The sequence below is a fragment of the Moschus berezovskii genome, chromosome 14 (assembly GCF_049115385.1).
Source record: "Moschus berezovskii isolate FMDL1 chromosome 14, NW_MosBer_1.0, whole genome shotgun sequence".
Lineage (NCBI taxonomy): Eukaryota > Metazoa > Chordata > Mammalia > Artiodactyla > Moschidae > Moschus > Moschus berezovskii.
Genome location: NC_142473.1, coordinates 20562183 through 20590149, shown reverse-complemented (window position 1 = coordinate 20590149; position 27967 = coordinate 20562183). Strand labels below are relative to the sequence as shown.

General features: G+C 38.3%; 1 protein-coding gene across 2 annotated transcripts in view; it reads right to left on the bottom strand.

Annotated features, from left to right (window-relative positions):
* The window catches only part of GUCY1A2 (guanylate cyclase 1 soluble subunit alpha 2), a 444325-nt gene that overhangs the window by 53055 nt on the left and 363303 nt on the right, over window positions 1–27967 (bottom strand). The window contains exon 9 of one of the 2 annotated variants that reach the window (XM_088843443.1): window positions 19137–19146. The exons of the other annotated variant lie outside the window; for it this stretch is intronic. Within the exon in view, the coding sequence (XP_088699569.1) occupies window positions 19137–19146 (10 nt within the window). The remainder of the gene's footprint in view (window positions 1–19136; window positions 19147–27967) is intronic. 2 annotated transcript variants of the gene reach the window in all.

Sequence of the window (27967 nt, the reverse complement as noted above, 5' to 3'; positions counted from 1 at the left end):
TTTTTTTGTGGGGTCTTTACCAGGTTTTGGGATTAGGGTGATGGTGGCCTCATAGAATGAGTTTGGAAGTTTCCCTTCCTCAGCAATTTTCTGGAAGAGTTTGAGTAGAATAGGTGTTAGCGCTTCTCTAAATTTTTGGTAGAATTCAGCTGTGAAGCCGTCTGGACCTGGGCTTTTGTTTGCTGGGAGATTTTTGATTACAGTTTCAATTTCCGTGCTTGTGATGGGTCTGTTCAGATTTTCTATTTCTTCCTGGTTCAGTTTTGGAAAGTTGTATTTTTCTAGGAATTTGTCCATTTCTTCCAGGTTATTCATTTTATTGCCGTATAATTCCTGATAGTATTCTCTAATAATCCTTTGTATTTCTGTGTTGTCAGTTGTGATCTCTCCATTTTCATTTCTAATTTTATTGATTTGGTTCTTCTCCCTTTGTTTCTTGATAAGTCTGGCTAGTGGTTTGTCAATTTTATTTACCTTCTCAAAGAACCAGCTTTTGGCTTTGTTGGTTTTTGCTATAGTCTCTTTTGTTTCTTTTGCATTTATCTCTGCCCTAATTTTTACAATTTCTTTCCTTCTACTGACCCTGGGGTTCTTCATTTCTTCCTTTTCTAGTTGCTTTAGATGTAGAGTTAGGTTATTTAGTTGACTTTTTTCTTGTTTCTTGAGGTGTGCCTGTATTGCTATGAACTTCCCCCTTAGCACTGCTTTTACAGTGTCCCAGAGGTTTTGGGTTGCTGTGTTTTCATTTTCATTCATTTCTATGCATATTTTGATTTCTCTTTTGATTTCTTCTATGATTTGTTCGTTGTTCAGCAGTGTGTTGTTCAGCCTCCATATGTTGGCATGTTTAATAGTTTTTCTCCCATAATTGAGATCTAATTTTACTGCATTGTGGTCAGAAAAGATGCATGGAATGATTTCAACTTTTTTGAATTTACCATGGCTAGATTTATGGCCCAGGATGTGATCTATCCTGGAAAAGGTTCCATGTGCACTTGAGAAAAAGGTGAAATTCATTGTTTTGGGGTGAAATGTCCTATAGATATCAATTAGGTCTAACTGGTCTATTGTATCATTTAAAGATTGTGTTTCCTTGTTAATTTTCTGTTTAGTTGATCTATCCATAGATGTAAGTGGGGTATTAAAATCTCCCACTATTATTGCATTATTGTTAATTTCCCCTTTCATACTTGTTAGTAATTGTCTTACATATTGCGGTGCTCCTATGTTGGGTGCATAAATATTTATAATTGTTATATCTTCATCTTGGATTGATCCTTTGATCATTATGTAGTTTCCTTCTTTGTCTCTTTTCACAGCCTTTGTTTTAAAGTCTATTTTATCTGATATGAGTATTGCTACTCCTGCTTTCTTTTGGTCTCTATTTGCATGGAATATCTTTTTCCAGCCCTTCACTTTCAGTCTGTATGTGTCCCTCGTTTTGAGGTGGGTCTCTTGCAGACAACATATATGGGGGTCTTGTTTTTGTATCCATTCAGCCAGCCTTTGTCTTTTGGTTGGGGCATTCAACCCATTTACGTTTAAGGTAATTATTGATAAGTACGATCCCATAGCCATTTTCTTTATTGCTTTGGGTTCGAGTTTTACACCCTTTCTGTGTTTCCTGTCTAGAAAAGATCCTTTAGCATTTGTTGGAGAGCTGGTTTGGTAATGCTGAATTCTCTCAGCTTTTGCTTGTCTGTATAGCTTTTGATTTCTCCTTCATATTTGAATGAGATCCTTGCTGGGTACAGTAGTCTGGGCTGTAGGTTATTTTCTTTCATCACTTTAAGTATGTCTTGCCATTCCCTCCTGGCCTGAAGAGTTTCTGTTGAAAGATCAGCTGTTATCCTTATGGGAATCCCCTTGTGTGTTATTTGCTGTTTTTCCCTTGCTGCTTTTAATATTTGTTCTTTGTGTTTGATCTTTGTTAATTCGATTAATATGTGTCTAGGAGTATTTCGCCTTGGGTTTATCCTGTTGGGGACTCTCTGGGTTTCTTGGACTTGGGTGATTATTTCTTTCCCTATTTTAGGGAAGTTTTCAACTATTATCTCCTCAAGTATTCTCTCATGGTCTTTCTTTTTGTCTTCTTCTTCTGGGATTCCTATGATTCGAATGTTAGAGCGTTTAACATTGTCCCAGAGGTCTCTAATATTGTTCTCATTTCTTTTAATTTGTTTTTCTTTTTTCCTCTCTGTTTCATTTATTTCTACAATTCTATCTTCTAGCTCGCTTATCCTGTCTTCTGCCTCTGTTATTCTACTGTTTGTTCCCTCCAGAGTGTTTCTGATCTCATCTATTGTATTATTCATTGTATATTGACTCTTTTTTATTTCCTCTAAGTCCTTATTAAACCTTTCTTCCATCTTCTCAATCCTTTTCTCCAGGTTATTTATCTGTAACTCCATTTTGCTTTCAAGATTTTGAATCATTTTCACCACCAAAATTCGAAATTCTTTTTCATGTAGATTCCCTATATCTTCCTCTTTTGTTTGTGTTGGTGGGCATTTATGTTGTTCCTTTACTTGCTAGGTATTTCTCTGCTTCTTCATCTTGCTTATAATGCTTTGCTTGGGGTGGCCTTTCCCTCTTCTGGCCGTTTGTGGAGTTCTCTTTATTATGTAGTTTCCTTGCTGTGTGTGGGGTTGGACAGGTGACTTGTCAAGGTTCCCTGGTTATGGAAGCCTGTGTCGGTGTTCTGGTGGGTGGAGCTGGATTTGTTCTCTCTGGAGTGCAATGAAGTGTCCAGTAATGAGTTATGAGATGTCAGTGGGTTTGGAGTGACTTTGGGCAGCCTGTATATTGAAGCTCAGGGCTAGTTTCCTGTGTTACTGGAGAATTTGTGTGGTATGTCTTGCTCTGGAACTTGTTGACCCTTGGGTTTATCGTAGGTATGGAGACGTTTGATGAGCTCCTTTCGATTAATGTTCCCTGGAGTCAGGACTTCTCTGGTGTTCTCAGGATTCGGGCTTAAGCCTCTTGCCTCTGGTTTTTGGTCTTTTTCTTGGAGTAGTCTCTAGACGTCTCTATCTGTCATTTCCAAGGTGGTTCCCTCTGTTTTAGCTTCTGTCTGCTGGTCTCTTCAGTGTCTAATTTCCGCCCTGATACTAGTGGGTGGGTGGACACTTTTTAAGGCTCAGTTGTTCAGTCCTGTTCTGGGAAGGGAGGAACGCTGCAGTCGATTATCTCTGGCGTCTGTGGGGAGTGCTCGCAGCGTCTCGGCCACACTGAGTTTGCCCCCGCTCACAGCAGGTATGCTGTCCCAGTCTACACTGCACAGGCTCTAGGTTGCTCTGCCGGGAACTGTCCAAGGCCGGCACCGGGTTGTATGCACTTCCCAGGTCTGAGCGGCTCAAGTTCAGGTTCTCAGGTACTCCACAAAGGCGCAGACTTGGTTGGGCCTGCGTTTTGTGCCTTCCCCAGTCCGAGGAGCTCAGGGGACCAGGTGTTTGGCGAGCGCAGTCTCTGCGACTTATCGCCTCCCCAGTCCCCGCCACTCAGTTTTCTGGGTGTACAACCGGCGCACCTTCTCAGGGGGATATCAACCGGCCCGAGCCCAAGGAGTCCTGAATAGCAACAAGCCTGCCTGCAGTTTGTATCGGATGCCTTTCTGGGGCCGCGGTTGCCCGCTCCGGCTCTGGCTGCGCTCCCTGCCTGTCTCGGCGTGGGATGGGGGATGGGCCGACCGCAGCCGGCTCGCTCTGCTCAGTCCTTTATTCTGTGAGCGGGGCTGGCCGAGTCATAGGTTAGAGCTTTCCGCCTTTTCGTGGGGAAGCTATTCCACAGTCTGCTTTGCTCTCCCCAGTTCTCTCAAATTGTTCTCGCGGCATTCAAGCCCAGTCCTCTCTCTAAGCAGTTCAGCCGGCTCCTCCCTGCCCAGCCCCCGCTTGCTAATGGCGTATGCAGGCGTCTGCGCTGCTTCTCCGCTGGGAGTTACCGTTTGGCGGGTAATCTGTGGGTTTTAAAAAAATCTTAAAAAAAAAAAGAGGGTTATATGGCCCTCTGAGCTTCCAAGGCTCGCCACAGATTCGCCAGTGAGAGTGTTTCCTGGTGTTTGGAAACTTCGCTCTTTTTAAAGCCTCCCTTCCCGGGACGGAGCTCCGTCCTTACTTCTTTTGTTTCGCTTTTTATCTTTTATGTTTTTTCCTACCTCCTTTCGAAGACAATGGGCTGCTTTTCTGGGTGCCTGACGTCCTCTGCCAGCATTCAGAAGTTGTTTTGTGGACTTTACTCGCGTTCAAAAGTTCTTTTGATGAATTTGTGGAGGAGAGAGTGGTCTCGCCGTCCTATTCCTCCGCCATCTTGTCTGCTCGATAGGCTCCAGTTCTGTGTCAATTTAGATTGACCAATTTTTCTCATTATTATGGGTTATATTTTTCAGCTTTTCTGACTAGTAATTTTTGGTTAGATATCATGAATTGACTTTGTTGAATGCTGGTTACTTTTATATTCTTATATATATTCTTGAGCTTTGTCCTTGGATGGGGTCAAGGTACTTGGAAACAGTTTTTCTTTTTTCTTCCAAGTCTCGCTTTTTAAAATTTGTTAGGCAAGTCATGAGCTGTGTTTCATGTGGACTAATTATTCCCCACTCCTGAGGGAAGAACCTCTGAGTATTATACCAAATGCCTATGATTTGAGGTTTTTCAGTCTTCCTCGTGGGATTAGACATTTTTTTCCAAGTCCTGTGTGAGTTCTGGGAATTTTTTTCCTACTCTTTTCGGGTGTTTCTCCCCCACTGGGCCAAGGTAGTTTTGTCACATACAAACAATTATCAGTAATTTAAAGAACATATAGGAGGTCCACTGGAAGATCTCTGGTAGTCTCTGTGCAACTCTCTTCTTAGTGGTACTCTGTCCATGAATTCTAGCTTTCTTGGTCTTCACAGACTCTCAGCTTCAACTCTGCAACTTGGGGAGTTTGTTGAGTTCCTCCCGATTTGTCTTTCCCTGAACATCTTGAACATATCCCCACAAAATATGCCAGGGAAGTCATGTTTCCTCTTGTTCTCTTGACTCTCAGGCATCACTGCCTTCCATTGCCTAATGTCCAATGTCATGAAACTATTCCTTTGTATATTTTGTCCATATTTTTAATTGTCGATGGTGGGAGTATAAATGTAGCCCCTGTTTTTCCACATTTGGTGGAAGCAGAGATGAGACATATTTTATTTTAAGAATGCAAGTTACCTTAAAAATTTAGGCCTATTTCTAATGAGAGATTGTCTATTTGGATTTAAAAGTTAAAAAAGGCAATTGTTAGCATAAGCTCCTATGCCTGACACAAAGTGAGGCTAAACAAACCAAAATGTTGGAGTTTGGAGCATAGAAAGTTTGTTCCAAGGAGACAGGTAGCTCATGCTCCAAAAAATTTTCAAGGTCCACAAAGTATTTCAGCAAAGCATTTTTAAAAGTCAGGTGAAGGAGGGGGGTTGTGATCAGTTCATGTACAGTTCTCTGATTGGCTGATGGTGAGGTAACAGGGTGGTGTCACAACAGTTAACATTCTCAGGCACTAGGAGGGCTATGTGTTCATGATCATGAAGTAGTTAACAGCTTCCATTTGGTGAGGGGCAGGGGTTCATAATTTTAAAACTCAGGAAATGAACATCAAACATTATTATCTAAGTACCTCAGAGAGGACATGTGGGAAAGCCTGTCCCAGGAAAGCCCCACAGGGTCCTGCTCAGTTATATAGTGAATGGTAATATTCCTTATAAACAAGCATAAAGCACTGTTTTCTAATATTAGCAAAGCATTTTGACAAAATATTATTATATATCTTTGGGCTTCTATTTGCTTTCAGAGGGTTTTTTATATTAAATTAATTTTAGGACTGCCTAAAAACATCCAGACCTTAAATATTGTCAAGTTACTGATAATTAAAGGTTGACAAATAAAGATGTCAGGTTGGACCTGTGATCTTTTTAAATGGAAAGACAGCAGAAATTATCAAACAGACACATTGTACAGGCTCTATATTCTGTGTTTTTAGTCTCAGAAGAAGACTCCATACCTCACACCAACTATACTGAAGGATTATATGGATCCACCTCTGCCTCCTTTCAAAAGACCTGAAGCTGTTTTCTGTTTTAAAACCAAATTATCATGATAATTATTATAACAAAAAAAAATTACTGAAGACAAAAACCCCGGTATTCTTGAGAAAGGTTGATGGAGAAATGGTCATTCTGAAAAACCCTTATCTCTTAGAAGACTACTATAAAATATGCACAAAAATATCAACACACACAAAAATTGCTCAGATTCACCGTTCCTGTCAGTGAAATAGATTCACAGATTCAGTGTTTCTGTCACTATTGTATAATGGAACAGGACTCAGAAAATTATTTACTCTTGGATGTAAGGAGATACTATTAAGAACTTACAAGCTTAATCATAAGACTCTACTCATTATTTTATTTTTACTTTTTTAAACAACTTTTTGAGATTTCCTAGTGATTGTTACCTTATAAAGAAATCACTGATTGCTACATTCAGAATCTGCCAAAAGCATGTAGCAGGTAGGCAAAGGAGAGAGCTACTTTTAACTGGCAGTGAGGGATTTAGATTCATTTTGTCAAAATTAAACTTCAGTTGGTTAACCATCAGTCACATTTGCATCCACCCTAGTTAAAGAGGACTGCTTTGCACTAAACCAGTAGTTGTCAACTGGGGCTATCTGTGCCCCTCAGTAGACATTTGACAATGTCTGGAGACCTTTTTTTTTTTTCACAACTGGGATGGAGAACTACTACGGGCATCTTTTCAGTAGAGCTAGGGCTTTCCTTGGTAAAGAATCTGCCTGCAATGTAGGAGACCTGGGTTTGATCCCTGGGTTGGGAAGATCCCCTGGAGAAGGGAAAGGTTACCCACTCTAGTATTAGGGCCTGGAGAATTCCATGGACTCTATAGTCCATGGGATCGCAAAGAGTCGGACATTACTGAGCGAATTTCACATTCACAGAGATTGCCAGGGTAACTTCCTCATGTGAAAGAACTTTCCAGTCCAAAATAGCAATAGTGCTGAGGTTGAGAAACCCTGCATTAAACGGATATACAATACATGCTTTAATAAGATCAATGGTTTGGTGAATAACATTAGACTTCACTTTTTAGAGAAAGTTTATGAAAAAAAGTGTGCTTGTCCTAGGGATTTATTGAAAAATACAATAACTTTACGATCTATCTTGAAGTTAGGATATCTATTACTCAGTCTTCCATACTTATATGAAATATATGAAATAATGCAAAACTTAGGGGTATATCAAAATTCCCAATAATCAAAAGGTCCAGTTATTTTCATTATACTCTACTGATTATTTGCCAAGGAACATAAACAACTGCATTTTAAGATAATATTCCTTTGAAAACTCTTAAAAAGAGAAGACTTACATAGTTCAACTTCAGCTAGTCAAAACTGTTCTGATTTAGTTAAGTAGGAATGTTTAGATTGGGAGGGCAGCACAGATCCATTAGTCTAGCTCCCTCAGTTTATAAATAATCTAAAGTCAAAGGAAGCAAATGAAAAGAATAAATTCGTGTTAGAGCTAGCTATGGACCATAGGTCAGTTGACTCTGGGTTTAGTACACTATAAAAAACACCCAAACTAAAAAAATATACATTCTTGGGCTGTTTTTGCAAGGCCTATCAGACAAAAGAAGACAGTAAAAAAAAAAAAAAAAGATTTAAACTGGTTTGCCTCCTTTACATATACAGAAGGACTAGAGCTTTACAGTTGAAACTCAAAAAAAAAAAAAAAAAAGTTATACATTCATTAAGTCCAGGATCAGAAGACTTCCACCCCTCTTCTATCCTTGTTCATGCCTGTGTGTGTGCTCAGTAGCTTCAGTCATGTCTGACTCTGCGACCCCATGGACTGTATCCTGCCAGGTTTATCTGTCCATAGGAATTCTCCAGGCGAGAATACTGGAGTGGGTTGCCATGCCCTCCTCCAGGGGATCTTTCTGACCCAAGGATCAAACCTGCATCTCTTATGTCTCCTGTATTTGAAGGTGGGTTCTTTACCACTAGTGCCACCTGGCTTCTCCACACTAAATCTTTCTAACCGGCCTACTCACCATATCCCCCAAATGCGTAGTATACCCATGCCTCTGAGTTTTTACTCATGTTAATAGCCTCACCTGAAATGCCATCCAGATGCTTTACTAGATACTCAGAGTATAAAGAAGAACCAAAAATGTATGCACCCTTTCTTCTGGGAGTTTTCATTTGAAGCAAAAGAATAGCTAATTGAAGTTATAGTAAATGCTAAACAATTGAAATGTTTTTTAAAAGCACTTAAAAAAAAAAAAAAGGCAGTATGTAGGCAGTAGAGGGGTAAGGTTGACCAAGTCAGGGACATGAAATCACCCTTAAATAATCTTTGAGCTTAGTGCTGAAGAAGGAATGATTTTGGCTAGGTGGAGAGGGGTGGCACAGTAGTTAGAGGAGTGGGAGGTAGAATGAAAATAACAGGCAAAGATCCTAAAACCTAAAGAGCTTTGGTACATTTCAGCACTGAAGGAAGGCAATTCAATGTGACTCTTGCTTAAAGAAACAGTAAGAGAGAGAGAGACAGGGGGCAGATTCATGTCAATATATAACAAACCCAACACAATAATGTAAAGTAATTAGCCTCCAATTAAAATAAATAAATTAAAAAAAAAAGCTGATGGAGTATGCCTGGCAGATCATACAGAAGACGATTTCTCAGTCTTACTTTTATTGACATTTTGGGTCAGATCATTCCTTTCAGGGAGAAGTTGTATTGTACATGGTAGGATGCTAAGAGTCCCTGGCCTCTATTCATTAAATGCTAGCTGTAGATTGAAAGCAGAGATTATGTTTGGGTAGTTTTGTTGAATAACCTAAAAGGTATAGACTTTATAAACATTCCCAGTGCCATGATCTACTTAATCGTGGAAAGCATTCTTGAGCCAATAGCATTATCATTTTCTTTAGGGCATTTCTTTCTCCTACTCCAGGTCCAGGAGCAGGCCCTAACTGGTAAGTGTGTGTCAGTTCTCCAGTGTTAGCAATTAATTTAAACAATTAATTTAAAAATTTAAAATGGCATTTTAAGTGAGGTCATTAACATGAGAAAAAACACAGAGGCATTGGATATACTAGGCAATTTGAGGATGTGGTGAGTAGGCCAGTCAGAAAGATTTAGTGTGGAGAAGCATGAACAAATTTAAGCTAATGGGGGAGAGAGAGAATCTCAGAAATTATGTGAGAGCTACAAGAAGAGACCTCTTTTCCCCAAGACGGTTGTTACACATTTTGAACAGAACACCCCACTTTGGAACTATGATGTTGAGGCTTGGAGTTTCAGGGGACTCCCTTATGGAACCGGAGGAGGAAGCCAACATTGAGTAGGCAAACCAAAGGAAATGAAAGAGAAATCAAAGTCATAGTAACATCAAAATTTTAGTTGTCTCTAGCCTCAGGTGAAGTTAGTCCTTCCTCTTAGCTTTTCAGTTATGAGTCAATGCATTCCTTAATTGTTGGTGTCATCTTTTTTATTCTGTCATTTGCAAAACAAGACTCAAGTCTTTCTGTTCACTAGTTATGTGGTTTTAGTCAAGTTAACCAGCCTATCAAGAGTTATGTGTAAGATAATAATCATAGTACCTTTTCAGAGGGGCTGCTGGCAAAATCAAATGAGGTAAACTATAGGACAACAGTAGGCACTGAAAAAAAAAATCCCTTTCCACACTTGATAGTAGCCATTGCAATGCTTATGGTGTGAAGGATGAAGTCACATGCTTATTTATAATTTAGTAAATAGACAGTAGTGGAGAAGACTCTTGAGAGTCCCTTGGACAGCAAAGAGATCAAACCAATCAAACCTGAATATTCACTGGAAGAACTGATGCTGAAGCTGAAGCTCCAATACTTCACCAACTGATGCGAAGAGCCAACTCATTGGAAAAGACCCTGGTGCTGAGAGAGCTAACTTAGGCAGGTTGATAGGCAGTCCAGGGCCTTTTAAGGAGGAGGTGAAGATTCTCCCTCACGCTTTCCTTAAGCCTTGTGCAACAATGTACTTTGCCTGAGAGAACTGGCTTTTCTTTAGATCTGGGGCTATGAATACACAGCAATCATACATGTTCAGTTCAGTTCAGTTGCTCAGTCATGTCTGACTCTTTGCAACCCCATGAATCACAGCACGCCAGGCCTCCCTGTCCATCACCAGCTCCCGGAGTTCACTCAAACTCACGTCCCTCGAGTCAGTGATGCCATCCAGCCATCTCATTCTCTGTCGTCCCCTTCTCCTCCTGCCCCCAATCCCTCCCAGCATCAGAGACTTTTCCAGTGAGTCAACTCTTCGCATGAGGTGGCCAAAGTATTGGAGTTTCAGCTTTAGCATCAGTCCTTCCAATGAACACCCAGGATTGATCTCCTTTAGAATAGACTGATTGGATCTCCTTGCAGTCCAAGGGACTCTCAAGAGTCTTCTCCAACACCACAGTTCAGAAGTATCAATTCTTTGGCGATCAGCTTTCTTCATAGTCCAACTCTCACATCCATACATGGCCACTGGAAAAACCATTGCCTTGACTCGACAGACCTTTGTTGGCAAACTAATGTCTCTGCTTTTGAATTCACTATCTAGGTTGGTCATAACTTTCCTTCCAAGGAGTAAGCGTCTTTTAATTGCATGGCTGCAATCAGCATCCGCAGTGATTTTGGAGCCCAAAAAATAGTCTGACACTGTTTCCACTGTTTCCCATCTATTTCCCATGAAGTGATGGGACCAGATGCCATGATCTTAGTTTTCTGAATGTTGAGCTTCAAGCCAACTTTTTCACTCTCCTCTTTCACTTTCATCAAGAGGCTTTTTTGGAAAATGCTTTTCTTACACCCATTATGCTTTTCTTAGTCTCTATGTTAATGATTATAATGGTAACAAATCTTGCCTGGGAACCTGTTTCTCAGCAACTATATATCTCACCCAGAAATGCAGTTATCCAGAACTCATTCCTTCTGGTTAATATTGTACTAAAGTTGTCTCAGGATGTATGCCAAAAGGTCTGGTGGAACTTTTATGACCTTGAGACTTTCTTTGTATCTATTCTTAGCAGCCTCTTGAAAATTATATGATGCCCTGCTTAAACTAGTGAGGTGGGTCCTCTCCTATGCTCTTCCAGTGCCTTTTACTGGAAGATTTCTCTATCCCTTTTCTCCTTAATGAAACTGTTATATGACACTCTGAGTGACTGAGACCGCATCTCAGTGAATTCCTCTCCTTTGGAGACCATGAATCCTGGCACCATTCACCATCAATGCTGGGAAAGATTGAAGTAGGTGAAAAGGACAACAGAGGACGACATGGTTGATGGCATCACAGAATCAATGGACAGGAGTTTGGGTAAACTCCGAGAGATGTGAAGGACTGGGAAGCCTAGAGTGCTGCAGTCCATGGGGTCGCAAAGAGTTGGACATGACTGAGTGACTGAACAACAACAACAAATAGATTTACTAATTCTGGAATGTTCAAGTGAGATTAAAATCATGATTAACCTTAAGCTCCTGAAATAGTCCTGTTCAAGCAAGACAAAATACTCAAATCAAAATAGAAAATATGCAGTAGAAAAAGAAGGAAAATTTTTAACAGAAAATTGCCAGTTAACTGTCTACTGATGTATGCATTTAAGTATGGCCCTTAGATTTATGTGATTAATATTTTAAGCTTTTAAGAGTGGCTAAGATGGTGGAAATGGCAACCCACTCCAGTATTCTTGCCTTGAAGATCCCATGGACCGAGGAGCCTGGTAGGCCACAGTCCATGGGGTCACAAAGAGTCGGACACAACTAAGCGACTTCACTTTCTTTTCTTTCTTTCTTTAAGATGATGGGGTAGGAAGACTCTGAGGTCACATTTTCTCATGGGCACACCAGAATTATAGAGCAACTTATCCATTGATAAGAAAGACCATTAATGGAAAAGATCATGTACAACGAAAGTATCAAGAAGGAACCACAGTAAGACAGGTAGGAAGATCAGACAAACAGAATAATCAAGATCAATACCCCGAGTGGGCAACCCACAGATGAGAGGGTTGTTACATGGCAGAGGTTCTCCCAAAAGAGTGAGAAGTGTGAGCCTTACTCCAGGCTCCCCAGTCTGGGGGTCTTACACCAGGATGACAAGCCACCAGAATACGGGGCTTCAAAGGTCGAAAGGGCTTACTTTTGCAAGTCAGAGGGCTATGGAAAATGTAAATGCTACTCTTAAAGGGCACACACAAAATCTCACACACTCTGGAACCCAGAACAGGATCAGAAATTTGAAAAAAGCCTGATTCAGATTCACCTACTGATTATGGAGAGAGGCACGAGGCAACTGGGTCTCACCTTAGGGACATAAACAAACACAGTGGCAGCAATTTGGAGGGATTCTTTCTAAGAGAAAAATGATGGTGCCAGCAAGCACAATTTTGGGACCCTCCCTCTAGTTTCTTAGCATTAGAACCTAGCTCTGCCCACTAGCATGTCTGCACTAAGACTAGGATACCACAGGACAAGCAGCTAGCTGGCCAGGGACAGAGGCACAGCAGGGCACTGCCTTTAGACCCCCTGAACTCCCACCCACTGTGGGATCCAGTCCTGCCACCAGCTGGCAGACAACTATTTCAAGACCACCAGGATCCTGCAACTAGAGACTCTTAGATCAAGGTTTTCCCACTGGTGGGCTAACACCAGCCTCAAAATTCTCCTGGGACCAAGCCATACCTCTGCCCACCAGTGGACAGACACCAGCATCAGGACTACCACAATCACACAACTTGCTGTGTCAGGACCAAGCCGATCCACTAGCAGGCTGAATCAACTCAAGGACCCCTTGGGCCCCAGTCTCATCCACCAGCAGGAGAAAACTAGCTCTGGGATAACCTTGGGCCCCACAATCCCTAGGATCCAGTCCTACCCATTAGCAGACTTACACCAGCTTTGGGACACCTGTGCTGCAGCCAGCTGTGTGAGGAATTGGCTCTGCCCAACACCAGGCTGACATGAGATCTGGCACTTCCAATTCCATAACCACCAATCTTGGAAACAAGCTCTACCTCCAGTAGGCCAGAACTAACCCTGAGGCCTCCCCAGGATACTGTCACTGGTCACCTTGTGACACCTTACTCTGTCTGCCATGGTCTGGTAGCACTGCAAAAGCAGAGCCCAGCAACTGACCAGAACAAGGCCAGTAGTCAGTAGTCAGCCAGTCACAAGAAAAGAATTTACATAGCCCACAAAGTGGGCACCCATAGAGCATAGAGATCTGGTGACCAGAGGGGAGTGCACTGCTAAGACACATAGAAAGTTTCCTACCAAGGCCACTTCCCCAAGATGGGAAAATGTTATCAACCTACTCAATATTAATACACAGAAATAAAAACAACAAATTAGGCAAAATGAGACAGCAGAGGATTATGATCCAAACAGAGGCACAAGATAAAGTCTCAGAACTAAGAGAAGCTATATAAGCGATCTACCTTATAAAAAAAGGAATTACTGACCAATATCACTGATGATCATAGTTACAAAAATTTTTAAAAATCAACAAAATATTAGCATACAGAATTCAAGAAGATGACACACCAAAATCAAGTGGGATTTATCCCAGGGATGCATGGATGGCTCAATATCTGCAAATCAATCAATATGATATACCATATTAACAAACTGAAGACTAAAATCATATAATCATATCAGTAGCCGCAGAAATTTTTTTTGACATAATTCAACATTCATTTATGATGATAAAAATTTTCAACAGAGTGGTTATTGAGGGACTATACCTCAACATAATAAAGATCATATATGACAAACCCATGGGCTTCCCAGGTGGTACTAGTGGTAATGAACCCACCTGCCAATGCAGGATGTAAAAGACACAGGTTTGATCCCTGGGTCGGGAAGATCCCCTGGAAGAGGGTATGGCAACCCACTCCAGTATTCTTGCCTGGAGAACCTGATGGACAGAGCCTGGCAGGCTTCAATTCACAGGGTCACAAAGAGTCAGACACTGCTGAAGTGACTGAGCACACACACATGACAAACCCATAGCCAACATTATACTCAACAGTGAAAAGATGAAAGTATTGCCTCTAAGATTAGGAACAAGACAAGGATGCCTATTCTTGCCACTTTTATTCAACATACTATTAGAGGTTCTAGCCATAACAATCAGTAAGATAAAGAAATAAAAGGATTCCAAATTGGAAAGGAAGATGTGAAACTATTATTGTTTGCAGATGATATGATATTCTAGTTAGAAAATTCTAAATGTGCCACCAAAACCTATATAGCACTCATCAATGAATTCAGAAAAGTAACAGAAGATAAAATTAATATATGAAAACCTGTTGCATTTCTATGTTCTAAATCACAGTATCAGTGAAATTAAGAAAACAATCCTATATATAATTGCATTCAGTTCAATTCAGTTCAGGCACTCAGTCGTGTCCGACTCTTTGCAAACCCATGGACTGCAGCACTCCAGGATTCCCTGTCAAGAATTAAATATCTAGGAACAAACCTAACCAAGTACTCAGAAACTATGAGACATTGATGAAAGAAACTGAGGAAGACACAGACAGATGGAAAGATATACCATATTCATGGATTGGAGGACTGAGTATTGTCAAAATGATCATATTATCCAAGGCAATCGGATAATACAGATCAATGCAATTCTTATCAAAACACCAATGACATTTGTGGAAACACCAAAGCCAAATTACAGCCAAAATTACTGTGCTGTGTGACAGGAATTTGCATAATGTTGAAGGTCAATTATAGTTAAAAAACAAAACCCAAAAAAACCCCTCAGACGCAGATCATTTTTTGTAGTTACCAGTGGCAGGAATTGGAGTAGTGAGAACTGGTTGAAGAGAACCAAAAAGTACAAACATCTAGTTGTAAGACAAATAAGTACTAGAGGTGTAATGTACAGCATGATCAATATATGATCAATATTGCTACTATTGCTCTATGTTACAAAAGTTGTTAACAGTCTAAATTCTAAGTGTTCCCATCACAAGGATTTTTTCCTCTGTTTTAAAAATTTATATTTATATATATATGAGATGTTCACTAAATGTACATGTTCACTAAATCATAACAGCATAATGATTTGACTTATGCTGTATCCTCTAAACTTATCAGTGCTATATGTCAATAATACATAAATAAACTGGGAAAAAAGATTTCAAGCTATTGAAAAGTTTTTAATTGTTACAGTAGTAAGGAGATTAAAATGATTATTCACATTCTTAGGCAAGATTGAGGAAAACAAGTATCTCATCCTTATAACAGAATTGGTTAACATTTATTTATTATAAAGTTTTATCATAAAATTCTCCTTTCACCCATAAAATCAGATTAATAAAACTTCCTTTTACATAGTTTTATCTTATTCTGTTAGTTATAACAGTATATTTCTGACAAGAAACAATCAATGTTTTAAGTTCTAATTTAAAAGCTCAGAATTCTTAGGAACAACACTATCAACTCACATAATCTATGTAGCTTTTACAATTTCCTCTTGTTTCTCTGATGTGCAAAAAAATGGGGAAATATTCTCTTGTGACATTTTTTTCTTTTGCCAGTGGCCTCAGTCTCTAGTCTAGTGGTATCAACAAAGAGCACTTAGGGAAAAATGTTTTACTGGGTTCATTTTGATTATTACAGAGGTGCCAATCACAGATAAATTTCACTTTATAGGAAGTATTTGACCAAAAAGTGATTCTTATCACTGGTATGGTAACATACAATTTCTATATTTTTAATAGGGAGGATATTACTCTATGAAAGATGATTAAGAGGGTATGCCTAGAATTTATAGTGAATGGCACTGAAAACAATATGAGAGACTGCTGGGGAATATAGCAATATGGCTCAAATTCACTACTGCCTTCTTACAAGACACTAAGTAATGCATATGTTATTATTTAAGTACATGTGATACCTGATAAAAGATTTAAACCTGCCCCAACTTTTAAGAGTATTTTTATTAAGGTCTATAAGCTAAATCTGAAATTTATTTCGTGTATAAAAAATGCTTAAGGAAATATTTTTCAAAGTATGAAATTGACAAACTAATTGAGATATTTAATTAGGCAAGTATTTAGAAATTACTAGCATATCATTTCACAGAACATACTATTTTGTAATAGAAATATCAACTATTGATAGATCATTTAACAGCATAATGTCATACTTTAAACACATATGGAAATGCTTTTTTTATAATAAAGACTACCAGCAAAATTAAAAGATGATAAAGATATTAAAGAAATTTAAGAAAGTCACTGACACTATTTTCTATCAGCATTTGACTTTTATTCTGATATGTAGAAAGGAAATAAAAACTCTTTTCTGACAACCAGTCTTTAGTTATCTATAACCAGTGATGCTAAGGAAATATTTATTCTATTAATCTTATCTAAAATATTAATCAAAATATTCTATGATATTTTAGTCTATTAAACACATCATTGTTCAATTGTACAAATTGAAATATACTTCTTACTAATACCACAAAGGCATCCCTTTGTCATTTTTAACAAAGTCTGTTAGGTGATAAAACTTCAAAGCTCTTAGAAGTTTCTATTTTGAAACTGCTAGAAAATATTGCCACTGACTTCCTAATTTTCTCTTTTAATTGACAGAAATTCTTTTCTGTCAAAATGAAGACTTTAGTAACAGGCAATCTAGAACAAATTTCCAGTACAAAAGTAATTGTACAATATTGTGGATTCAGAAAAATGATTTAAAAAGTTCAAGTAGGTAGAAATATAATCCTTTGAAATGAATAAAGGGATTTAGAAAGAATTCCATTATTATGAAGTGTGAATTTATCAATTATGAGCTAATCCATCTAAACTATCAAACATACACATTATGTATGTATGTATGTATGTATTATGCATGTATGCATTCATTTATTTGAATTTTATTCTCAAGATCAAGGACTAAATTCAACCAACTGAATAACTTTCCTTAAAAAAAAAAAAACAAAACCCTAATTTGAGTCTTTTTTAATAGTAACCCGCTGCTGCTGCTGCTAAGTCACTTGAGTCATGTCCAGCTCTGTGCGACCCCATAGACGGCAGCCCACCAGGCTCCCCCGTCCCTGGGATTCTCCAGGCAAGAACACTGGAGTGGGTTGCAATTTCCTTCTCCAATGCATGAAAGTGAAAAGTGAAAGTGAAATCGCTCAGTCGTGTCCAACTCTTCGCGACCCCATGGACTGCAGCCTACCAGGCTCCTCTGTTCATGGGATTTTCCAGGCAAGAGTACCGGAGTGGGTTGCCATTGCCTTCTCTGAATAGTAACCTGCTGCTGCTGCTGCTGCTGCTAAGTCGCTTCAGTCATGTCCGACTCTGTACGATCCCATAGACGGCAGCCCACCAGGCTCCACCGTCCCTGGGATTCTCCAGGCAAGAACACTGGAGTGGGTTGCCATTGCCTTCTCCGATAATAGTAACCTGAGAGATGCACAAATTTAAAGAACATAAAATAATCTTTGCTCTGTCATCCCATGAAGCAAATGTGAACTATAAAATGTGGGGCCTTGTTCACCTTTCACCCACACTTTTCATTTGCTCCCTTCCCTTTCATATCCCCATCTCTCTTCCAAAGATTGTTACAGGACAACACAATCTCAGACACTTGCTAGGCACTGTGAATGATAAAAAGAAAAAAAGACTATTCTCTTCCTTCAAAGAATTTGAAATCTTAAAAAGATAAGATGAAAATATTATTCCTTAAGAAAAAAGGTATATGTGTTCAACAAATATCCAAAATTTCAGATATTAAAATTTCTATTTTACAATTTTATAAAAATTAAAAATATATGATTTTCTACTTAATAAAAATACTATACCTGTATGAGAAAGTGGCATATATTATAACGATGTTCATGCTTACTGTTGATAACTGAATTTCTTCAAGGAAAATTTAGTTCATTTGAGGTCTCAAAAGTTGTGTATCTCAGACAGAAAGCAATGCATTTGATAGAAGTATAAAACAAGATTTTAAAAAATTGAGTTTGATTTTAAATATCAAAAATTGTTATCATCTTTTGTAAGCCATACCTTTTTTTGGCTGATATTATAAGACAATAGCATAGACACATTACTTTTGGGTTACAATGTAGAACTCTTAGCTACCTATTTTAATGAACTGGGGAACTATAAAATTGCTTTTTGGCTCTCCTTTCAAGAGATTTTGATTTAACAAGTCTGGAATAAGGCTTGGACATTTGGATTTTTAACCCTCTCTAGGGTTTCTAACGGAGAAGGCAATGGCACCCCACTCTAGTACTCTTTCTTGCCTGGAAAATCCCATGGATGGAGGAGCCTGGTAGGCTGCAGTCCATGGGGTCGCGAAGAGTCAGACACGACTGAGTGCCTTCACTTTCACTTTCAGGGTTTCTAATGTGCATCCAAAGTTGAGAACCACAAGCATAGAAACATTTTTGTAAGTTTCACATATATTTTTACAAACTATCACAACTGCAGGAGTGAAGTAGTTTACATTCAATTCAGTTCAGTCGCTCAGTTGTGTCCAACTCTTTGCGACCCCATGAATCACAGCACGCCAGGCCTCCCTGTCCATCACCAACTCCTGGAGTTCACTCGAACTCATGTCCATCGAGTCAGTGATGCCATCCAGCCATCTCATTCTCTGTCATCCCCGTCTCCTCCCACCCCCAATCCCTCCTAGCATCAGACTCTTTTCCAGTGAGTCAACTCGTTGCATGAGGTGGCCAAAGTATTGGAGTTTCAGCTTTAGCATCAGTCCTTCCAAAGAACACCCAGGATTGATCTCCTTTAGAATGGACTGGTTGGATCTCCTTGAAGTCCAAGGGACTCTCAAGAGTCTTCTCAGACAGAACCACACATAGCTCTACCCTTTCCACAAAGATCATGGCATCTGGTCCCATCACTTCATGGGAAATGGAAAAACAGTGGAAACAGTATCAGACTTCATTTTTTTTGGGCTCCAAAATCACTGCAGATGCTGATTGCAGCCATGAAATTTAAAGACGCTTACTCCTTTGAAGGAAAGTTATGACCAACCTAGATAGTATATTAAAAAGCAGAGACATTACTTTGGCCAACCAAGGTCCGTCTAGTCAAGGCTATGGTTTTTCCCGTGGTCATGTATGGATGTGAGAGTTGGACTGTGAAGAAAGCTGATCGCCGAAGAATTGATGCTTTTGAACTGTGGTGTTGGAGAAGACTCTTGAGAGTGCCTTGGACTGCAAGGAGATCCAACCAGTCCATTCTAAAGGAGATCAATCCTGAAGGATTGATGCTAAAGCTGAAACTTCAATACTTTTGCCACCTCATGTGAAGAGTTGACTCACTGGAAAAGTCTCTGATGTTGTGAGGGATTGGGGGCGGAAGGAGAGGGGGACGACAGAGAATGAGATGGCTGGATGGCATCACTGACTCGATGGACATGAGTTTGAGTGAACTCTGGGAGTTGGTGATGGACAGGGAGGCCTGGTGTGCTGTGATTCATGGGGTCGCAAAGAGTCGGACACGACTGAGCGACTGAACTGAACTGAACCCTTTCCTAGCAAATAGTTTTAGCCAACACTGTGTAAATTCCTCCACAATGTATACACAGATATATAATGCTTTTCAATTTGGGAAATGAAACACAATATTCCACCCTGTTCCCAGAAAACACAGTATTCCTAGATACCTCTTAAAGAAATTTTAAAAACGATATGTATAACTTAAATATTAGAAAATATGATAGAATTGTGAATACTCCTCCTTGAAACTTCAGCACATCTTTTTTTGGATGAGCAGAAACCCAGTCTCATCTATATCATTTCATATTGTCTCACATGCTGCGAGAAGAAAATAAAAAGTTTAGCAACTGATGCTAAAATCACTCAAAACTCAAGACTTTTTTTTAGTGCTGCTTTAGTCCAGCTCTCCACTTTTTGTTTTGATGCTGCATTTTAGTACAAAATAAAAAATCAGTAGATTCTCACTAATCAGTGAATCCATGGAATAGACTAAGTCATCTGAATTAGCTCTACTTTTAACCTGGACTTTGAGAAAAAAGTTCTGAAGTTTGAAATGAAAAGTTTTGTATTATTTATTTGTAATTAGTATACCATTGATCTCATCCAAGGAAACAAAAAAGAGAGATTAGAAAATTTTCCCCTTCAAAAAGTGAACTTGGTAAATGAAGAACCTACACGAAGTAGGCATCAAAGACTAATTCTGTATATGTTGCCTGTGCACACATGGTCAATTTTAAGGAATCTCTTCACACATGAACTAGAATAGCCAAGTGTGTACTATTTGACTACATTCCCTCTGACACATGAAATTCAGAACAAGAAATCTTTAGTTTAAGCAAACAAACCTCTTTAATGAAAGATGAATTTCCGACTATTATTTTGTGTTTAATAACATAAGACTTTACAAGATACACAGTCATTCTGATATATTTTATTATGGTATCAAGTCATTTGCAGATTCCTAAACATATCAATCCGGGGTGTTCATTGGAAGGACTGACGCTAAAACTGAAACTCCAATACTTTGGCCACCTCATGCGACGAGTTGACTCACTGGAAAAGACTCAGATGCTGGGAAAGGTAGGGGGTGGGAGGAGAAGGGGACGACAAAGAATGAGATGGCTGGATGGCGTCACCGACTCTGTGGACATGAGTTTGAGTGAACTCCGGGAGTTGGTGACGGACAGGGGAGGCCTGGCGTGCTGTGATTCATGGGGTCGCGGAGAGTAGGACACGACTGAGCGACTGAACTGAACTGAAACATATCAAGCTACTTTGCTCCCCTGGGCTTTTACTGTTGTTGCTTACCTGCTTAGACTGCCTTCTACCATTGCTCTGGGGGTAATTTCCATTTTCTCAATAGAAATATTTTTGATTTTTTTTTATTTCCATAGGACTTATTTTCATTTTCTTCATAGCATAGCCATCACTTCTGGTCCATGCCTATGTACAAAGTCTTCCCTCTGCTTTCTTTAATTCTCCTCTTAAAAAAATTCAAATATATTTTCTGCTCATTGTTCAACTGGGTTGCCTTTTTTTTTATATTGAGATTTATGAGATTTTTGCATGTTTTGGTTGCATCACCTGCAAATATTTTCTCCCATTCTCTAAACTGTATTTGTATTTTGATTATGATTTCCTTTGTGTGCAAAAGCTTTTCAATGGGGCAAAAACCCCATTCATTTATTTTTCTTTCCATTACTCTAAAAGGATCCAAAATGATATTATTGTGATTTATGTCAAATTGTGCCACATTTTCCACTAGAAGTTTTATAGTATCTGACCTTACATTTAATAATGTATTTTGAGCTTATTTTTCTGTATGGTGTTAGAGAATGTTCTAATTTTATACTTTTATGTTTAGCTGTCCAGTTTTCCCAGCACCATTTATTGAAGACATTGTGTTTTTGCCACTGTATATTCTTGCTTTCTTTTTCATAAGTGTGTGGGTTTCCCTCTGGGCTTTCTGTCCTCATCCATTGATCAATATTTCTGTTTTTGTGCAGTACTGTACTTCCTTGATTATTGTAGCTTTATAGTATAGTCTGTAGTCAAGAAGCCTGATTTCTCCTGTTCTGCTTTTCTTTCTCAAGATTGCTTTGGCTATTCATGAATTTCTGTGTTTCTATACAAATTAAAATTTGCTTTTCTTTGTTTTAGTTCTGTGAAAAATGCCATTGATAATTTGATAGGACTTGCACAGAATCTTGTAGATTTCCTTGTGTAGCATGGTCATGTTGACAATACTGATTCTACCAATCCAAGAACATGGTATATATATTTCCATATGTTTGTGTCAGCATCTTACAGTTTTCAGGGCACAGGTCTTTTGCCCCCTTAGGTTTTTCCCTAGGAGTTTTATTCTTTTTGATGAGATGGTAAATAAGATTGTTTTCTTAATTTCTCTTTATAATTTTTTGTTGTTTGTGTAGAAAAATGCAACAGGTTTCTGGGTATACATTTTTTTATCCTATGACTTTACAAAATTCATTGATGAGCTCTAATAGTTTTTGACAGCATGTTTAGGATTTCCTATGTATATTATCATGTTATCTGCAAACAGTGACAGTTTTCTTTCTCCCTTTCCAACTTGAATTCCTTTTATTTCTTTTTCTTCTTTGGGTAGTGTGGTTAGGACATTCAAAACTATGTTGAGGAAAAGGGATGAGAGTGAACATCTTTCTCTTGGTCCTGAACTTAGAGGAAATGCTTTCAGCTTTTCATCATTGATCAAAAGCTTGGTTGTGGATTTTTCATGTAAGACCTTTGTTATATTGAGGTATGTTCCCTGTAGGGCTTCCCAGGTGGTGCTGTGCATACGTGCTAAGTCGCTTTAGTGGTGTCCAACTCTGTGTGACCCTATGGACTGTAGCCTGCCAGGATCCTCTGTCCTTGGGATTCTCCAGGCAGGAATACTGGAGTGGGTTGCCATACCCTCCCCCAGAGGATCTTCCTGACCCAGGGATCAAACTTGTGTCTCTTATTTCTCCTGCATTGGCAGGCAGCTTCTTTACCACCAGCACCACCTGGGAAGCCCTTATTATATTGAGGTAACTTCCTTCTAGGGCTTCCCAGATGGTGTTGGTGGTAAAGAATCTGCCTGCCAGTGAAGGTAGACCTAAGAGATGTGGGTTCGATCCCTGGGTCAGGAAGATCCCCTGGAGAAGGGCATGGCAACCCACTCTAGTATTCTTGTCTGGAGAATCCCATGGACAGAGGAGCCTGGCAGGCTATAGTCCACTGGGTTGCAAAGAGTGGGACACGACTGAAGTGCACACATGCACATGTTCCTTCTATTCCCACTTTCTGGAGAGTTGTTTTTTTTATATCATAAATGGGTACTGAATTTTGTCAAAACTTTTTTCTGCATCTATTGAGATGATCATATGGTATTTATTCTTCAACTTGTTAATGTAATATATCACAATGATTGATTTGCAGATTTTGAAAAATCCTGGCTTCTCCGGGATAAATCTCACTTGATCATGGTGTGTGATCCTTTTAATGTATTGTTGGCTTTAGTTGGCTAGTATTTTGTTAAGGATTGTTTGATCTATGTTCACCAATGATATTGGTTTGTATTCATTTTTGTGTGGTATCTTTATCTGGTTTTGGTATCAGGGTGATGCTGGCCTCATAGAATGAGTTTGGCAGTTTACCTTCCTCTGCAATTTTCTGGAAGAGTTTGAGTAGGATAGGTGTTAGCTCTTCTCTAAATTTTTGGTAGAATTCACCTGTGAAGCCATCTGGTCCTGGACTTTATTTTGTTGAAAGATTTTTGATTACTGTTTCTATTTCTGTGCTTGTGCTGGGTCTGTTAAGATTTTCTATTTCTTCCTGGTTTAGTTTTGGAAGGTTATACTTTTCTAAGAATTCGTCCATTTCTTCCAAGTTGTCGATTATATTGGCATATAGTTCTGGACTTCAGTTTTTTGGAAGTTTTTAAATCACAGATTCAATTTCAGTACTTCTAATTTGTCTGTTCATAGTTCCTATTTCTTCCTGGTTCAGTCTTGGGAGAGTGTACCTTTCTAAGAATTCTTATATTTCTTCTATGTTTTCCATTTTATTGGCATAAAGTTGCTTGTAGTAGTCTCTTATGGCCCTTTGTTTCTTTGGTGTCAGTTGTAACTTCTATGTTTTCATTTCTAATTTTATTGATTTCAGTCGTCTCCACTTAGTTTTTCTTGATGAGGCTAAAGGTTCATCAGCTTTATCTTTTCAAAGAACCAGCTTTTAGTTTCATTTATCTTTTCTATTTTTTCTTACTATATACTTCATTTATTAAAACAATCCAATTCAAAAATGGGCAAAAATTCTAAAGAGACATTTCTCCAAAGAAGACATACAGATGCCAAAAGGCACATGAAAAGATGTTTAACATTTCTAACTGGTAAAGAAATATAGATAAAAACTACAATGAGGTATACGACCTTGCACTTGTCAGAATGGCTATCCTCAAAAAGTCTATGAACAATGAATTCTGGAGAAGATGTGAAGAAAAGGGAACACTTGTACACTGTTGGTATAATGTAAACTGATAAAACCATTACAGAGAAGAGTATGGACATTTTTTAAAAAACTAAAAAATAGAGCTACCATATGGCCCAGCAACTCTTGTGCATATATCCGGAGAAAATCATGACTTGAAAAATTTCATACACCCCAGTGTTTAGTGCAGTAGTATTTACGGTAGCCAAGACATGGAAGTAACCTAAATGTGCATTGAAGGTGAATGGATAGAGATGTGGTATAGTTATACAATGAAATTTTACTCAGTCATAAAAATAATGAAATAGTACCATTTGCAGAAGCATAAATGGACTATCATACTAAGTGAAATAAGCCATAGAATACAAATATCATATGATATAGCTTATATGTGGAATATAAAAATATATAAAATATAAAAAATGATAAAAGTGAACTTACATACAAATACAGAAATAGACTCACAGACAAAACAAACAAAAGGGAGAAAATGAGCAGAGGGCTAATTTAGGAGATTTAGATTAACCTATACACAGTACCATATATAAAATAGACAACCAACCAGGACCTACTGTATAGTACAAGGAAAGATACTCAATATTTTATAATAACCTATAAGGGGTAAGAATCTGAAAAAAAAAATGCATAGCTTTCTAACTTTGCTGTACATTTTGCTGTACACTGACACTAATATAATACTGTATAATTTTTAAAAAACTGCAAGGATATATTGTACAGAACAGGGAATATAGTCAATATTTTACAAATTTAAATGGAGTGTTATCTATAAAAAACCTTTTAATCACTATATTGTACACCTGAAACTAATACTGTAAATCAACTGTACTTCAATTAAAAAATAACAACTAATTACAAAAATAAATAAATAAATAAATAACAACTAATTAAAAAATTTTTTGAGATTCTCAGATGTACAAGGTAAAAATACAAATAAGTAGAATAATGAATCCTCAAACATCACTTTAGGATGTTTAGCTTCAACGTTCCCCCTTACTAAATATTTTAGGATTTGTTATAAAAATCGGAATGGTATGTTGCATATTTTAACCTCTTTTCCCTTAGTGTCAGGAAAATATACAATAACAAAAGAAATAGAAACAACGGCAGCAACAAAGGACATTAATATTCTAAAACTTGGATATTCAGATCTTGATAGATTGATTATAAATACCAGATTATGCTAAAAAATATTTGAGTAATTTTCCTAATTTCCATTGTGCAACATTTGTTTACAATCCAGGAATATTAGTTGCATAAAGAATAACCCAGAATATAGGGTGATTTGTCTAATATCCCAAAGCTACCCTGTGGCATTGCTAGGGTATAATCTGGGTGAGTAGTAATTTCTAACTTAGAATTCGGTGTCAATTTATGTGACATTTCCCTGAACAGTTTAGTTGTGGGTCTAAAATGTTGAAGAAGCTCATCAAAGATCATGATGTATATTATATCACTGCCCATTTTACATTGCCCTGAATGCCATATATTTTGGTTTCTTCTCTGGGCCAATGAGATGGTGATTGAGGCAAGGATGGTAACAACTGCCATCAGAACTTGTTATTTCTTTAAAGTTTCAAAGAATCTTTTACACATTACATATTTCAGATTATATTTGAAACTGGCAGCTTGGCTGAAAAAACAAATAGAAGGCCAAAAAGTAAAACTGAAGTATAGTTGATTTACAGTACCATGTTAGTTTTGGGTGTGCAGCAAAGTGATTCAGTTACACACACTTTTTTTCAGATTATTTTCTATTCTACATTATTACAGGATATTGGATATAGTTCCCGTGACATACAGTAAATCCTTGACGTTTATCTATTTTATGTATAGCACTTTGTATCTGTAAATCCCATTCTCCTAACTTACCTTGCCACTTTCTTTTCCCCTTTGGTATCCATAGGGTTGTTTGCTATGCCTGAGTCTGTTTGGTTTTGTACACAGATTCATTTGTATTACTTTACAGATTCCACATAAAAGTGACATCACGTAATATTTATCTTGTTTAACTTACTTAACTAAGCATGATATTCTTTAGACCCATCATGTTGCTACATATGGAAGTATTTTATTCTTTTTTATGGCTAAGTAATATTCACATATATATGAATATATATCTCACATCTTCTGAAGTCAATTGTCTGTTGATTGGCAATTTGGTTGTTTCAATGTCTTGGCTATTGTAAATAGTGCTGCTATGAAAATTGGAGTATTTGTGACTTTTTGAATTAGAGCTTTTGTCTTTTCTGGATATATGCACAGGAGTAGTTACAGGAGTTACTGGATTATATTATAGCTCTATCTTTAATTTTAAAAGAAATTTCCATTCTGTTTGCCACTCTGGCTACAAAAATTTACATTCCCACCAACAGTCTAGGTGTTCTCCTCAATTATCAATCTATCTGGATGGCTTTCCACACTTCAAATTGAAGTTTAGAAGCCACTTCCTCCAGGAAGCCTCCCATTAGAAAGTTAGGTATCCCTGGTATGAACTTTATTCACTGCATTTCCTGTTTCCTAACAGTTAATATACCTTATTTTAATTTTTTCCCCCATCTGTGTCCTTTGTGTAGTGCTAAGCTCTACTTTGCCAACCAAGGTCTAGTCAAGGCTATGGTTTTTCCCGTGGTCATGTATGGATGTGAGAGTTGGACCGTGAAGAAAGCTGATCGCCGAAGAATTGATGCTTTTGAACTGTGGTGTTGGAGAAGACTCTTGAGAGTCCCTTGGACTGCAAGGAGATCCAACCAGTCCATTCCAAAGGAGATCAGTCCTGGGTGTTCATTGGAAGGACTGATGTTGAAGCTGAAACTCCAATACTTTGGCCACCTCATGCGAAGAGTTGACTCACTGGAAAAGACTCTGAAGCTGAGAGGGATTGGGGACAGGAGGAGAAGGGGACAACAGAGAATGAGATGGCTGGATGGCATCACCGACTCGATGGACATGAGTTTGAGTGAACTCCGGGAGTTGTTGATGGACAGGGAGGCCTGGCATGCTGTGATTCATGGGGTCGCAAAGAGTCGGACACGACTGAGTGACTGAACTGAACTGAAGCTCTGAGAAAACAAGGATCCATGTCTTACTGTTATATCCCTAGCACCTACCAGAAACCTCCTACATGTAATAGTGTCTTAATAAATATTGAAGTAAAAAATAAATGTAACCACTTCTTTTAAAACCTCAGAATATTTTGGATTGGATATTTGAAATGTACTTTCTGTTCTTTATTCCTTTTCATAAAAGATATCATAAAAATACATTTAAGCAAAGAATAAGTTGTCATAAACTTGCCTAAGGGATTCCTCCATTCCCTTTCACGACTTTTTCTGTCACATTAAAGAAAACACACTAAGCAAACAAGCCAAATCAGGTTAAATGTGTGTGTCTGAGCAATTGCTCCTGCCCTGTGGGACCATCTAAGTATTTGCATATTGAAATGCATCACTTTACACTAAAAATGACTTGCTTTTTATTTTACTAATACACTTACCTAACTGAAATAACTTTTAAAATCTAAGTATTTGGTATAATTTTGATAATTGTAGGATATACATGTCTTCCTAAATACCTGTTCACACAGATGTCATAATATTTTAGTGGGTAGTGTCAATAAGAGGTAGATATTGGCCTCATTTTTCTGTGTGTTTGGCTTCTAGTATACAGCTCTAACAGGGAACCCTTACATCACTGAGGTGAATGTCTGAAAATGTCTTAGAAAGTACCATACCATAAAGAGTATGTTCTCATTGAAAGTGTTTACAAATATTTCAGAGTACTTTGACCAAATACTGAAAATGAAGATACTTATTATTTTATTTTATGAATCTAAAAAGTAGCTAATGACAGACATTAGCATGCTTAATGAGATGCCTGAGTCACCAGTGGCTATCA